This window comes from Pelodiscus sinensis, unplaced genomic scaffold (assembly GCF_049634645.1).
Source record: "Pelodiscus sinensis isolate JC-2024 unplaced genomic scaffold, ASM4963464v1 ctg62, whole genome shotgun sequence".
Classification (NCBI taxonomy): Eukaryota; Metazoa; Chordata; order Testudines; family Trionychidae; genus Pelodiscus; species Pelodiscus sinensis.
The window spans coordinates 5705-20772 of NW_027465946.1; the positions used below are offsets into that span (position 1 = coordinate 5705).

At 68.0% G+C, this 15068-nt stretch overlaps 1 protein-coding gene across 1 annotated transcript; it reads left to right on the plus strand.

Annotated features, from left to right (window-relative positions):
- Positions 1 to 898: 898 nt before the first annotated feature.
- EIF3K (eukaryotic translation initiation factor 3 subunit K) lies at positions 899 to 5755 on the plus strand. Its single transcript, XM_075917225.1, has 8 exons — positions 899 to 1056; positions 1940 to 2038; positions 3614 to 3734; positions 4238 to 4312; positions 4661 to 4727; positions 4937 to 5014; positions 5378 to 5503; positions 5640 to 5755. The coding sequence occupies exons 1-8, from the start codon at positions 917 to 919 to the stop codon at positions 5669 to 5671; spliced, it is 738 nt and encodes a 245-aa protein (XP_075773340.1). The 5' UTR covers positions 899 to 916; the 3' UTR covers positions 5672 to 5755.
- The last annotated feature ends 9313 nt before the right edge of the window (positions 5756 to 15068 follow it).

A 15068-nucleotide genomic window follows, 5' to 3' on the forward strand; every position in this document is an offset into this window, starting at 1 on the left:
GGGGGGGGGTCAGGGCCTGGCTCGGGGGGTGTCGGGGGGGCTCAGGGCCTGGCTGGAGGGGTGTCGGGGGGGGGGGTCAGGGCCTGGCAGGGGGGGGTGTCGGGGGGGGTCAGGGCGTGGCTGGGGGGGTGTCGGGGGGGGCTCAGGGCCTGGCTGAGGGGGTGTCGGGGGGGGTCAGGGCCTGGCTGGGGGGGTGTCGGGGGAGGGGGCTCAGGGCCTGGCTGGGGGGGTGTCGGGGGGGGGCTCAGGGTCTGGCTGGGGGGGTGTCGGGGGGGGGGTCAGGGCCTGGCTGGGGGGCTGTCGGGGGGGGGCTCAGGGTCTGGCTGGGGGGGCGTCGGGGGGGTCAGGGCCTGGCTGAGGGGGTGTCGGGGGGGGCCTCAGGGCCTGGCTCGGGGGGTGTCGGGGGGGGGCTCAGGGTCTGGCTGGGGGGGCGTCGGGGGGGTCAGGGCCTGGCTGAGGGGGTGTCGGGGGGGGCTCAGGGCCTGGCTCGGGGGGTGTCTGGGGGGCTCAGGGCCTGGCTGGGGGGGTGTCGGGGGGTCAGGGTCTGGCTGGGGGGGTGTCGGGGGGGTCAGGGCCTGGCTGGGGGGGTGTCGGGGGGGGGGTCAGGGCCTGGCTGGGGGGGTGTCGGGGGGGTCAGGGTCTGGCTGGGGGGTGTCGGGGGGGGGGTCAGGGCCTGGCTGAGGGGGTGTCGGGGGGGGGGTCAGGGCCTGGCTGGGGGGGTGTCGGGGGGGGCTCAGGGCCTGGCTCGGGGGGTGTCGGGGGGGCTCAGGGCCTGGCGGGGGGCAGGGCTGTGGGCGGGGTTTGGGAGAGGGGCGTGTCCCCGCGCGGGCATGGGGGCGTGGCCAGGGAATATAGGGCGGGGCCAGGCGCGGATCCGGGCGCGTGGCCGGCTTTGGCGCGCACCCTCTCTCCCATCATGCCTCGGGAAGGCCCGCGCCGGAAGCGGAAGTCGACGGCGTCCCGCCCCCCCGTGCCGCTGGCCCCGCCCCCCCGCACCATGGCGCTGTTCGAGCAGATGCGGGCGAACGTGGGGAAGCTGCTGAAGGGAATCGACCGGTGAGGGGGGGCGGGGCCGGGGGCAGAGACCGGCCGGGGGGGGGGGGGGCTGGAGGCAGGGGCAGGCCGGGGGGGGAGGCAGGGGCAGGCCGGGGGGGGGGGCTGGAGGCAGGGGCAGGCCGGGGGGGGGGGCCAGAGACCGGCCGGGTGGGGGGGCTGGAGGCAGGGCCAGGGCGGGGCCGGGGGGGGCTGGAGGCAGGGCCAGGCTGGGGCCCTGGGGTGGGGGGCCAGGCCCGGGGGGGGGGCCAGAGGCAGGGCCAGGCTGGGGCCCTGGGGTGGGGGGCCAGGCCCGGGGGGGGGGGCCAGGGGCAGGGCCAGGCTGGGGCCCTGGGGTGGGGGGCCAGGGGCCGGGCCAGGCTGGGGGGGGCCGGGGCCCTGGGGTGGGGGCCAGGCCCGGGGGGGGGGGCCAGGGGCAGGACCAGGCTGGGGGGGGCGGGGCCCTGGGGTGGGGGGCCAGGCCCGGGGGGGGGGGCCAGGGGCAGGGCCAGGCCCGGGGGGGGGGGCCAGGGGCAGGGCCAGGCTGGGGGGGGGCGGGGCCCTGGGGTGGGGGGCCAGGCCCGGGGGGGGGGCCAGGGGCAGGGCCAGGCTGGGGGGGGCGGGGCCCTGGGGTGGGGGGCCAGGCCCGGGGGGGGGGGCCAGGGGCAGGGCCAGGCTGGGGGGGGCGGGGCCCTGGGGTGGGGGGCCAGGCCCGGGGGGGGGGGCCAGGGGCAGGGCCAGGCTGGGGGGGGGGCCGGGGCCCGGGGGGGGGGGCCAGGGGCAGGGCCAGGCTGGGGGGGGCGGGGCCCTGGGGTGGGGGGCCAGGCCCGGGGGGGGGGCCAGGGGCAGGGCCAGGCTGGGGGGGGGCGGGGCCGGGCTCGCCGCTGAGGGTCTCTCCCCGCTGCAGGTACAACCCCGAGAACCTGGCCACGCTGGAGCGCTACGTGGAGACTCAGGCCAAGGAAAGTGCCTACGACCTGGAGGCCAACCTGGCCGTGCTCAAGCTGTGAGTGGGCGCCGGGCGCGGCCTGAGGGGGGCTGGGCGCGGTGTGTGGGTCAGTGGGGGGGCAGGGCCTATGGGGTGCTGGGCGCGGTGTGCATGGTGCTAACCCAGGGTCTGGTGGGTGCCGGGTGCAGTGTGTGGGTCGGCAGGGGGGCAGGGCCTGAGGGGTGCCGGGCACGGTGTGCATGGTGCTAACCCAGGGTCTGGTGGGTGCCGGGTGTGGTGTGTGGGTCGGCAGGGGGGCAGGGCCTATGGGGTGCTGGGCGCGGTGTGCATGGTGCTAACCCAGGGTCTGGTGGGTGCCAGGTGTGGTGTGTGGGTCGGCAGGGGGGCAGGGCCTATGGGGTGCTGGGCGCGGTGTGCATGGTGCTAACCCAGGGTCTGGTGGGTGCCGGGTGTGGTGTGTGGGTCGGCGGGGGGGCAGGGCCTATGGGGTGCTGGGCGCGGTGTGCATGGTGCTAACCCAGGGTCTGGTGGGTGCCGGGTGCAGTGTGTGGGTCGGCAGGGGCGCAGGGCCTGAGGGGTGCCGGGCGCGGTGTGCATGGTGCTAACGCAGGGTCTGGTGGGTGCCGGGTGTGGTGTGTGGGTCGGCGGGGGGGCAGGGCCTATGGGGTGCTGGGCGCGGTTTGCATGGTGCTAACCCAGGGTCTGGTGGGTGCCAGGTGTGGTGTGTGGGTCGGCAGGGGGGCAGGGCCTGAGGGGTGCCGGGCGCGGTGTGCATGGTGCTAACCCAGGGTCTGGTGGGTGCCGGGTGTGGTGTGTGGGTCGGCGGGGGGGCAGGGCCTATGGGGTGCTGGGCGCGGTGTGCATGGTGCTAACCCAGGGTCTGGTGGGTGCCAGGTGTGGTGTGTGGGTCGGCAGGGGGGCAGGGCCTATGGGGTGCTGGGCGCGGTGTGCATGGTGCTAACCCAGGGTCTGGTGGGTGCCAGGTGTGGTGTGTGGGTCGGCAGGGGGGCAGGGCCTATGGGGTGCCGGGCGCGGTGTGCATGGTGCTAACCCAGGGTCTGGTGGGTGCCGGGTGTGGTGTGTGGGTCGGCGGGGGGGGCAGGGCCTGAGGGGTGCCGGGCGCGGTGTGCATGGTGCTAACCCAGGGTCTGGTGGGTGCCGGGTGTGGTGTGTGGGTCGGCAGGGGGGCAGGGCCTATGGGGTGCCGGGCGCGGTGTGCATGGTGCTAACCCAGGGTCTGGTGGGTGCCGGGTGTGGTGTGTGGGTCGGCGGGGGGGGCAGGGCCTGAGGGGTGCCGGGCGCGGTGTGCATGGTGCTAACCCAGGGTCTGGTGGGTGCCGGGTGTGGTGTGTGGGTCGGCGGGGGGCAAGGCCTATGGGGTGCTGGGCGCAGTGTGCATGGTGCTAACCCAGGGTCTGGTGGGTGCCGGGTGTGGTGTGTGGGTCGGCGGGGGGCAGGGCCTATGGGGTGCTGGGTGCGGTGTGCATGGTGCTAACCCAGGGTCTGGTGGGTGCCGGGTGTGGTGTGTGGGTCGGCGGGGGGCAGGGCCTATGGGGTGCTGGGCGCGGTGTGCATGGTGCTAACCCAGGGTCTGGTGGGTGCCGGCTGCCAACTCTCCATGCTCTGCGCCAGGTACCAGTTCAACCCTGCTTTCTTCCAAACCGCCGTCACGGCTCAGATCCTGCTCAAAGCGCTGACCAACCTCCCTCACACAGACTTCACCCTCTGCAAGTGCATGATCGACCAGGCTCACGTATCCTTCTGGCACGCCCCTCTCGCGCCCAGCGGCCTGTCCAGCTGTCCTCCGGGCTCTCGGCAGTGATGGGGTGCACGCCCAGCAGCCCCCCGTTCCCCCAGGGCGCCGCCCCACCGACAATCCTGAGCCAGCAGTGGCGTCCGGTGGTGTGCCCAGGGAGCTCCTTGGGCTGGCCAGAAGGCTGAGGATGGGAGCCAGCCCCTTGGCTGTGCTGGTCCCCGGTGGGCGCTTGGCTGCGCTGTGCCGCGGAGCAGGCTACACTGGCTGCTCCTTTCCTCCCTGCTGGGGGCGTGGGAGCTGTAAGCCAACTCCTGAGAGCAGGGCTTGAAGGGGGCATGTCTGCTTTTCGTGGGGTGCTGGTACGTTGCAGGGCTCTGTCTCCGTTCCCTGGGGTGATCAGTAACCTGTCGGGGCAGGGCAACTTGCTCTTGTGCTCCCGGCCTGCTGACTCGGCTTCTTCCCTCCCCTGCGGATGTTTCCCTTGACCCCCTGCACCTCAGCAAGAAGAGAGGCCGATCAGGCAGATCCTCTACCTGGGGGAGCTCCTGGAGACCTGCCACTTCCAGGCCTTCTGGGTGAGTCTCCCCTCCCCCAAGGTCTCATGGAGCTTGCACCTCTGAGCTCGCCAGGAGCTTGGCAGGTGTGTGCAGAGCTGGGAGGAGAACCCAGCAGTCCTGGCCCTGGCCCAGCTTAGCAGTTGGCCTCCTAGGCCGTGAACCCAAAGGCTTCTACAAGGTGACACAGGCTGATCGCTTACTGGATCCTCCCTTTGATGGCCACAGGCTCCCTTTAGAACAACCCGGCGGGGGGTCAGGCCCTTTCTCTCCGGCGTTGGTCCCTGGCTGGCTCACCACCTTGGCCCTCGCCGCGCCCCGTAGTTCCTGCCGCTGCCTGGCCGGTGACTAACCGTCCTCTCTCTGCAGCAAGCCCTGGATGAGAACATGGAGCTTCTGGACGGGATCACGGGCTTTGAGGATTCTGTTAGGAAATGTGAGTCTAAGGGGGCGCCCCCGGCCGGGGCTCTGCCTGCGCGTGCTGGGCTGGAGGGGGCTGTGCCCTTCCTCTGGGAGGCAGGTGCTGAATCCCTGCTTGTTTCCCTGCTGTGCCTAATGGGACTGGAGCCACCTGGAGCTGAACTCTAGCCGGCAGGCGGGCCAGGCCATGGGGAAATAGCAACCCCTGTCTCTGTCCTCCCACAGTCATTTGCCACGTGGTGGGGATCACGTACCAGCACATTGACCGGTGGCTGCTTGCGGAGGTGCTGGGTGACCTCTCAGGTAAGACCTTTGTCCTCCAAGGCCGCTCTGGGCTCGCGGTCTCCCATCCCCGCTGGGAACAGCTCAGCCGTGCTCCACCCGGGCGCAGTGACCAGAGGGGCCCGCACAGGGCTCCGCCTGCCCTGGGGTTCCTGGACTCGCTGGCTGCGGCAGAGAAGCAGCTCTCCGGCTGCCTAGTTGGGGGTCTCTGCTCTCACCTCACACTTGCTGGTTGGGCCTGGACTGGCCAGCAGGTGCGAGCAGCTGCCCCTCCCAAGCAGGAAGGCTCCCGGGGTGCGATCCCATCCGGTGCTCGCGGGGGACAGCGGCTCTGCTAAATGCCTAGAGCCCATCTCCGCGGCCGGCCGGCCCCTCTCTCTGCAGACAGCCAGCTGAAGGTCTGGATGAGCAAATATGGCTGGACAGAAACTGAGTCGGGCAAGATCTTCATCTGCAACCAGGAGGAGAGCATCAAGCCCAAGAACATCGTGGAGAAGATCGACTTTGACAGTAAGCGCTGAGTGCCCACCTGGGCTCTGCAGGGGGCTCTGGCAGGCCCCGCCAGAGGCTGGCTGAAGTCGGGGTGCCAGGTGGGTTCCAGCAGCAGCGAGAGGAGTGGCTCTGAGTGGGAATTGTTTGTTTGCAGGTGTGTCCAGCATCATGGCTTCCTCCCAGTGATGGTGCCTCCTTCCTGCTGCCCGGGAACCAGCTCTGGGCTCCTCTAACATCTGTCCACCCTGCCAATAAAAGCACCGGTGTGGACCTTGTCTCCTCCAGTGTGGGGCCTGGGTAACATTAGGGGCAGGCGTGGGGCTGGGCTCCAGCCAGCAGGAGCTCCTAGTTGGCCTCGGCGGCTGGTTCCATCAGGCGGGGGGATGCAGCCGTCAGCCAGCCAGCTCCACGCAGCCGGGCAGGGAGCAAGGAAGGCTGCCTGTACCTGCCGGCTTGTGAGTCTAAGCCCAGTGAGCGCAGTGCCAGGCCAGTCCAGGGGCAAGGTGGTGAGGGGCACGGGCATGAGGGCTGGCTGTATCTGCAGGTGGCTGGGGGCAGGCTGCCCAGGGTCACTAGGCACCGTGTATGGCCCACCTTGTAGCGCTGCTGGTCACCTCTGGTGAGAAGCCCAATGTCAGCCAAGGGTAGAGACCCAGCTCACGGGCCCTGTGAGGGACTTAGAGGAGCCCTAGGCCGGGGCTCGCCTGTTCGGCAGGGGCTTTGGGCTGTGGCTCCAGGAAGGCGGCATTGCCGGACAGTAGAGGAGGCAGGCTGCGGTGCGCTGCTGCGGGGGGGGGGGGGGGGTCTCCTGGCCCCGAGGCAGGCTGCGGTGCGCTGCTGCGGGGGGGGGAGGGGGGGGTCCTCCTGGCCCCGAGGCAGGCTGCGGTGCGCTGCTGCGGGGGGGGGGGGGGGTCCTCCTGGCCCTGAGGCAGGCTGCGGTGCGCTGCTGCGGGGGGGGGAGGGGGGGGGTCCTCCTGGCCCCGAGGCAGGCTGCGGTGCGCTGCTGCGGGGGGGGGAGGGGGGGGGGTCTCCTGGCCCCGAGGCAGGCTGCGGTGCGCTGCTGCGGGGGGAGGGGGGGGGGTCTCCTGGCCCCGAGGCAGGCTGCGGTGCGCTGCTGCGGGGGGGGGGGGGGGTCTCCTGGCCCCGAGGCAGGCTGCGGTGCGCTGCTGCGGGGGGGGGGGGGTCGTGTCTCCTGGCCCCGAGGCAGGCTGCGGTGCGCTGCTGCGGGGGGGGAGGGGGGGTCTCCTGGCCCCGAGGCAGGCTGCGGTGCGCTGCTGCTGCGGGGGGGGGGGGCGGTGTCTCCTGGCCCCGAGGCAGGCTGCGGTGCGCTGCTGCTGCGGGGGGGGGGGGTCTCCTGGCCCCGAGGCAGGCTGCGGTGCGCTGCTGCTGCGGGGGGGGGGGGTCTCCTGGCCCCGAGGCAGGCTGCGGTGCGCTGCTGCGGGGGGGGGGGGGGGGGTCTCCTGGCCCCGAGGCAGGCTGCGGTGCGCTGCTGCGGGGGGGGGGGGGGGGTCCTCCTGGCCCCGAGGCAGGCTGCGGTGCGCTGCTGCGGGGGGGGGGAGGGGGGGGGTCCTCCTGGCCCCGAGGCAGGCTGCGGTGCGCTGCTGCGGGGGGGGGGGGGGTCCTCCTGGCCCCGAGGCAGGCTGCGGTGCGCTGCTGCGGGGGGGGGGGTGGTCTCCTGGCCCTGAGGCAGGCTGCGGTGCGCTGCTGCGGGGGGAGGGGGGGGGTCTCCTGGCCCCGAGGTAGCCTGCGGTGCGCTGCTGCGGGGGGGGGGGGGGGTCTCCTGGCCCCGAGGCAGGCTGCGGTGCGCTGCTGCGGGGGGGGGGGGTCTCCTGGCCCCGAGGCAGGCTGCGGTGCGCTGCTGCGGGGGGGGGGGGGGTCGTGTCTCCTGGCCCCGAGGCAGGCTGCGGTGCGCTGCTGCGGGGGGGGAGGGGGGGTCTCCTGGCCCCGAGGCAGGCTGCGGTGCGCTGCTGCTGCGGGGGGGGGGGCGGTGTCTCCTGGCCCCGAGGCAGGCTGCGGTGCGCTGCTGCTGCGGGGGGGGGGGGTCTCCTGGCCCCGAGGCAGGCTGCGGTGCGCTGCTGCTGCGGGGGGGGGGGGGGTCTCCTGGCCCCGAGGCAGGCTGCGGTGCGCTGCTGCGGGGGGGGGGGGGTCTCCTGGCCCCGAGGCAGGCTGCGGTGCGCTGCTGCTGCGGGGGGGGGGGGGGGGGTGGGTCTCCTGGCCCCGAGGCAGGCTGCGGTGCGCTGCTGCTGCGGGGGAGGGGGGGGGGGTGGGTCTCCTGGCCCCGAGGCAGGCTGCGGTGCGCTGCTGCTGCGGGGGGGGGGGGCGGTGTCTCCTGGCCCCGAGGCAGGCTGCGGTGCGCTGCTGCTGCGGGGGGGGGGGGGGGGTCTCCTGGCCCCGAGGCAGGCTGCGGTGCGCTGCTGCTGCGGGGGGGGGGGGGGCGGTGTCTCCTGGCCCCGAGGCAGGCTGCGGTGCGCTGCTGCGGGGGGGGGGGGGGTGTCTCCTGGCCCCGAGGCAGGCTGCAGTGCGCTGCTGCTGCGGGGGGGGGGGTCTCCTGGCCCCGAGGCAGGCTGCGGTGCGCTGCTGCTGCGGGGGGGGGGGGGTCTCCTGGCCCCGAGGCAGGCTGCGGTGCACTGCTGCGGGGGGGGGGTGGGGGTCTCCTGGCCCCGAGGCAGGCTGCGGTGCGCTGCTGCGGGGGGGGGGGGGGGGGTGGGTCTCCTGGCCCCGAGGCAGGCTGCGGTGCGCTGCTGCGGGGGGGGGGGGGGTGGGTCTCCTGGCCCCGAGGCAGGCTGCGGTGCGCTGCTGCTGCGGGGGGGGGGGGGTCTCCTGGCCCCGAGGCAGGCTGCGGTGCGCTGCTGCTGCGGTGCGGGGGGGAGGGGTCTCCTGGCCCCGAGGCAGGCTGCGGTGCGCTGCTGCTGCGGTGCGGGGGGGAGGGGTCTCCTGGCCCCGAGGCAGGCTGCGGTGCGCTGCTGCTGCCGGGGGGGGGGGGGTGTCTCCTGGCCCCGAGGCAGGCTGCGGTGCGCTGCTGCTGCTGGGGGGGGGGGGTGTCTCCTGGCCCCGAGGCAGGCTGCGGTGCGCTGCTGCTGCTGGGGGGGGGGGTGGGTCTCCTGGCCCCGAGGCAGGCTGCGGTGCGCTGCTGCTGCTGGGGGGGGGGGGGGGTGTCTCCTGGCCCCGAGGCAGGCTGCGGTGCGCTGCTGCTGCTGGGGGGGGGGGTGGGTCTCCTGGCCCCGAGGCAGGCTGCGGTGCGCTGCTGCTGCGGGGGGGGGGGGGGTGTCTCCTGGCCCCGAGGCAGGCTGCGGTGCGCTGCTGCTGCGGGGGGGGGGGGGTGTCTCCTGGCCCCGAGGCAGGCTGCGGTGCGCTGCTGCTGCGGGGGGGGGGCGGTGTCTCCTGGCCCCGAGGCAGGCTGCGGTGCGCTGCTGCTGCTGGGGGGGGGGGTGGGTCTCCTGGCCCCGAGGCAGGCTGCGGTGCGCTGCTGCTGCTGGGGGGGGGGGTGGGTCTCCTGGCCCCGAGGCAGGCTGCAGTGCGCTGCTGCTGCTGCGGGGGGGGGTGTCTCCTGGCCCCGAGTGGTACAAGCCCCTCCAGCACAGAGCAAGGCGGCAGAGCTTGGCGCGCAGGGTGGGCAAGGGCAGTGCTCTTGGCCTGCCTGCAGGAGCTGTCCCCGGGATTGATGCTCTGTTCCGTGGCCTAGGGCAGTGGTCCCCAACGTGGTGCCCCTGGGCACCCGGTCCACGTGCAGCCCCTGCCCCGGGCGCATGACGCATGCACGGCCCCGTGCCCGGCAGCCCCAGAAGGTTGGGGACCACTGGCCTAGGGGTTGGAGCTGGGCCCTGCAGTGGGGGGTTGCTCTATGCACAGTGCTGTTTGTGGCCAGCAGTGGGGCGTGGCCATGGGGCTGCCTGTCATGCGGAGTGCGAGCCATGGGGGGGCAGCAGTGCTCAGCGTGAGGTTCCCGTGAGCGCCTGGCCAGCACAGGAAGCAGGGGAGGCAGCCCCTGGCTCTGCCCGCCGGAGGCTGGCTCCTGCAGGTGGCCTCTCCCTGCTCCACTCCCCTGACTCATTCACTGGATCATAGCTCAGCAGACGGGCGAGAGCGTTTTCCCCCTGCCTCAGCCAGCTCTCTGCCCCTTGCAGCCAGGTCCCTGCTGCCTGGCTGAGCAAGGGGGAGCGCAGGGCCCAAGCCAGCCATGCTGCTGTGTAGGCCAGTCCAGAGTGGAGACCCACCCAGCCGTGGCCGTGGCAGAGGGGAGGCTGGGACGGGCCTGGTCTTTGCCGCTGGTGTGACAGGCTCTGTCCTGCCGAAGCCCCTTGTCCAGCTCTGGACAAAGGTCTCTTGTCAGCTACTCTTCCTAGCTGGCCCGTCTGGCTTTGCTATGCAGCCGGACACGGAAGTGCTCCTTCCTCCCATTGTTCCCCTTCCCCGTGCGAGTGCAGGCTGCCTTGGATCCGTGAGCTGCCTGGCTGGACGCTCAGCTTGTGCCCTTGGCTGAGGGGCTAAGGCAGCGGCAATGGTTTGATTCTGCACAGCCCCAGGCAATGCTGGGGAGGGGGGGGTGTCCTGCTGGTGGGGGTGATGGGCTCACGCAGGCCTGCTGGTCCTCTGTCTGATCAGCTGGCACCAGAGCTGTGTTGGGATCAAGCTGATGGGGCAAGACTCCTTTGCGCTTGCAGCATGGAAGTGGGGCTGGGTCCTGTCCTTGCAGGGGCCGGGGGAGGCCTTGTCCCCTTGTACTGTGCTGCCCTCTCACCGCACTTCCCAGGCCGCCACAGAGCGGGGTTGTGCCTCGTTTGGTGGGAATGCCAGCCCAGCTGTGCCACCCTCTCCCAGGCCCCGCAGGCGCTGACGGGGACCGCTCAGGAGCTCTAGCAGCCAGCCTTGCTCCCCTGGGCTGCGTGCCTCTGAAAACCAGGCAGTCTGAACCGTCCGCATGGGGAGCTCTGGCCTCCGGGCTTTGGGCCCCGGATCTGAATGAGAACCTACGGTGGGCCTTGGTCCCTGGCTGCCATGCAGCTGCCCCTGCCCTGTGCGCGGCTCGGCTCGGCTCGCCAGTCGTTCCTCCCGAAGCCAGTGATGCCAGCGGGGCTGCAGCGTTTCTCACTGGGGCTCTTGACCCAAAAGGGCGTCACAAGACCGAGGCGGGGGTCATGGAGCAGTGGCTGCTGGCCAGGTGCCCAGTTCTGAAGGCCGTGCCACCGCCCACAGCCAGAAGGGGGGCAGGGTGGGTGAAATATTTTCAAAGGGGATCCCCGTAAAAAGGTGGAGTCCTCCTGGACTAGCACTTAGCACAGAACAGTCCCCCCTGCTAAGCTGCTAACAGTGGATGGGGGGGAGATGGTTGCATGCGGGTGAGCCCCCCCATGCTTTCACCCTCTCCTGAGAGCAAGCTCCCTCCCATGACACAGACAGGGTTGCAAGCCAGCATCTAAATATATCCAGCACAGGAATGTTCCGCCTCGCTGCGCAGGAAATGGCAGGGCATAACCCTTGCTTCAGATTTGCAGAGCTAGGAAATAAAACAAAAATGGTGGGAGGGGGATGCTGATCCTCGCAAAATGGGGAGGGAGGGGGAAGAGAAGCAGCCAAGTCTGTGGCTCTGGTTCTTAGCCAATTCCTAGCTGGCCTGGGGGACCGGGGCTCTGAAAAGAGCTTTATATGGCAGCTTTCTGGAATCCCTCCCCCTTCTCTCCTTGTCAGCTGTGATCTCACCAGACAGCACCTAGGCTTCCAGGCTAACCCCTGTGCCAGGGGAAATACTGGGGAATGATCGCAGCTCGCACACAAGGCCTGCAGCAGATGGGCGTTGCTCTGCACAGTAAGGTGAGAGGAGGACTGAACTCGGGTACATCTGCTCCAGAAACCCTCAGTTCTTGACTACATCCCTTTTTCGGTAAAGGGGTGTAAATTAGCCATATCGAAAGTGCAAATGAAGTAGGGATTTAAATATCCCATGCTTCATTTGCATAATGGCAGCCGCTGCTTTTCTCTGAAAGGCTTTTCCGGAGGGGGGGCAGTTTAGATGGGGTATTTTCTACAGAAATGCCCCGTTTCGAAAGATCCTGTATAATAAAGTACAGGATCTTTTAAAATGGGGCATTTCTGTTGAAAATGCCCTGTTTCAACTGCCAGGGTGGGGTGGGGTGGTGGGTTTTTTTTTTTTTTTTTTTTTTTTGGAGCCTTGTTTCAGAAAAAAGCAGCGGCTGCCATTATGCAAATGAAGCGTGGGATATTTAAATCCCCGCTTCATTTGCACTCTGGATATGGCTAATTTACACCCTGTATCGAAAAAGGGATGCATCTGAGAGCCCCTGAAGGAGAATCTCACGTAGGCCCTGTACTGCTAATTCCTATGCTACTGTTCAGGAGTTTGGATTCCATCCACTAGCAGGCAAGGGTGTGTACATGTATCAACAGACACACCCTCTCCCACTGTGATGGCATACGCCCCATGACAACTCTCAAAGGAGCAGCAGGTCCCTCAGAGCTGTGTAAGTAATCTGGAGAGCCCAAGAAGCCAGATCCCACTACTGCCACCAGCTGAAAGAATCCACTGCCACCTCATGGGATGTTTCCCTTAACCCTGAATGCAGTTGACCTGGAGTGGTTTATTTTCCTCCAGCTTGAACATGAGCTCTGTGTGTGCCATCAGCTGTGGACCCTCGAGCTCCATTGACTGGGATGGTTCTGGTGTCCTTTTCCCGGGCAGAATGAGAATAAAGCCTTGCTGGAGTCTCCGTGGCCCCATTCGGCCTGCGAGCCGGGCTGTGAATGGGGACACGAGCATGAAGCGCGGTGCTGAGCGACTGAAAGGAAGCAAGGAAGCAAACTGTTACAAACGTGGTTACGCTGGAGCAGAAAGCATGAGGAGAACTCCTCCATGTGTGACAGGAGCTGCCCTGGCGAGCAGGGACCCTGGGGCTCAGCTCACTCCTTGCATGTTCCTCACGTCTGTCCAGGTGGCTCTGGCTCCCGAGAAACAGTGTTCACTTTGTTCCCGATCCCAGGGGCTTCCTCAAGCTTTGGTCCAAGTTCTGTGGGGGCCGTAGCAGAAGGGGGAGCAGCCAAAGCTGTCGGGTTTCCAGATGGAAAGAAAGAAAGACTAACTGTTTTTCCATTCCTGACCATCTGGTTTTCGTTATTTCTACCCTGGCTCCATGTCCTCCCTAGCCCAGTGCACACGGCTCTTGAACCAGGGTAGGGTGGAGCTTCAGCCCTGGCTCCAGGCCGAGTTTGGTTTGGTTTTGGAGAGACCAGCCCCCCATGGCAGCAAAGTCCAGTTAGGCCAGCTCACCAGTTGGAACCACCCATGTGTCCGTTCCAGTTCTGGACTGGCCGTCATGCTGGTTTCTCCCATTCTGCTCTTGTCTAGCCTTAGCTTTTCCATGCTGATCGGCAGAGGCGCGCTGTCCTTGGCTCCGGTTCCCCCGCCAGCGCCCTGGGCCTGCTTGAATCACACCTGTCTAGCAGGGCCACCACTGCCAAACGAGGGCTCAAGTGCCATCTGAGCCCACGCCGGCCACGAAGGAGCCTCTTGTGCCCGAGGACGAGTCTGAGAGCCTCTGTGTCCCCACTGCATGGGCTAGCGAGCAGAAGCAGGTGGGGGGAGCTGTGGGGAGAGCCAGCCATGGGTCACACGACACATCCCGTGGCTCGTGCAGGGGAATATGGAGCAGAGATCAGCTCTGCTCTCTGAGAGAACGGGGGAGGAGTATCATCAAAATTCACCGCTCAGCTAGACCACTTTGTTGAGCAGCCATGGGGACTGAACGGGTCCCTCCAAGGTCCTTTCCTGTCCCTGTCCCCGGATCCAGCCCCCAGGGCTATCTGTCTCTTGCCGATCGCTGCTACAAGGGTAACCCTGGAGTCACAATCTGGGTACAATCCAGACCAACGAGAGGGCAGCCACTGCAACCAAATAACGGGGAAACTCGCAGCAAAAGACTCAAACGTCAACCAAGAAAACGCAGTCTGGGTTCAAGGCAGATTTTGCTCTTTTGCAGCCGTGGCTGACTTCCTCTGCGTTAGTCGGCCTTCCACAGCAGCACAAGGGGCTGGCTCCCCTTCTTCCTGGGTGGAAGATCTTTGCCTAAGCAGGTTTCTCACCTACGTTCAGTTCCCAGGGACCCGTCCTTCTCCTCTCACAGGCAGGGGAGGGATCGCTCCGTGGTTTGAGCAGTGGCTGCTAAACCCAGGGTTGTGAGTTCAATCCTTGTGGAGGCCAGTTAGGGATTTGGGGCAAAAATTCATCAGGGGTGTACTTGGTCCTGCTGTGAAGGCAGGGGCCTGGACTCGATGACCTTTCAAGGTCCCTTCCAGTTCTAGGAGACAGGCAATCTCCATTACGATTGGCTTCTCCTCTCCTTTCTTCCAACCTCGGGTTTCTCCCCAGATGCAGGATGCCCTTACTCTGACAGCGCCCCTGCTACTTTGTGCGTGAGTGAGGCATGGCCTCTGCCCCACGGCCAGCCAGCCACACACACACACACATGTGCCGCTGTCTAAGGCAGCCATCGCTTACCAAATACGTTTTAGGAATGATCAAGTGGGGGAAGGAGTGTCAGCCACCTGTGGGGCTGTGTGTCCCACCCAGCTAATGCACATGAACCCTTCTGGTATTCTGCGGCTGCCCCCAAGTGTCTGGCCAGTCTCGCCTCCGAGGGAGCCCAGGGAACGAGCAGAGAAACCCCCAAGTAGTGTAGCCCTGGCGAGGCACCAGAGAAAGCTCCGCCTTGTTTCTCTGCCCCAGAAGCAGCAACCTGGATGCTGCGTACCAAAAGGGCAGGATTTGCGGGGCCGCGCTCCATGCCGCATGCGACTCTCATGATCCCTTGGCCGGGAAGCAGAAGTGTGCGCTGGACACCCCATGCCCAAGGCACGTGAACACGGGGCCAGGAGGCATGTGCTTGTGAATGGTTTATGCCCACGTGTGGCGTGTGACACTGCGTGTGACCGGACAGAGAGAGAGGGAGAGGTGCTGCATGAGACATACGACTGGATTTATGAACCCATCAACAGGCCTCCTACCAACCGCTCCCGCAGTATCACATCTGCGCTCCCCCTCACAACCCCAGGTGAGCACGGGCCAGGCGCCTAGCCCTGTTGCACAGTGGGCACCTGAGGCCAAGTGACTTCCCACGATCACATTCCTCTGGGGAAGTGGCCGTTCCCCAGAAAAGCTTGTGCCCTAATAAATCTGTTCCTCTCCAAGGTGCCACAGGACTTCTCGTCTTCGCAGACAGACTCACATGGTTGCCCTCCGCAACAAGGCCACGTGGCACCTCCGATTCTCGGCCAGTAGCTGAGCAGGGAATTGAATGAGGGCATTCTCTAACCACTAGGCAGTCCTTCCGCTCAAGAGGCACATGCATGTGTCTCCGAATTGGGCGGGTGTGCTTGAGGATCAGACTGTGTGTTTGTGAACCTGTGTGTGTGTGCGCGCACATGCGTGTGTGCATGCCCAGGGCTGTGACCATGTCAGCAACACAACTGTGTTTTTGTGAGTATTGGGGGGGCAATGTGGGTAAAGATGTACATGCGCCTTGTTAATGTTTATGACCAGGGCGGGGGGGGGGGGGCATTTATAAGAGGCTGGGAC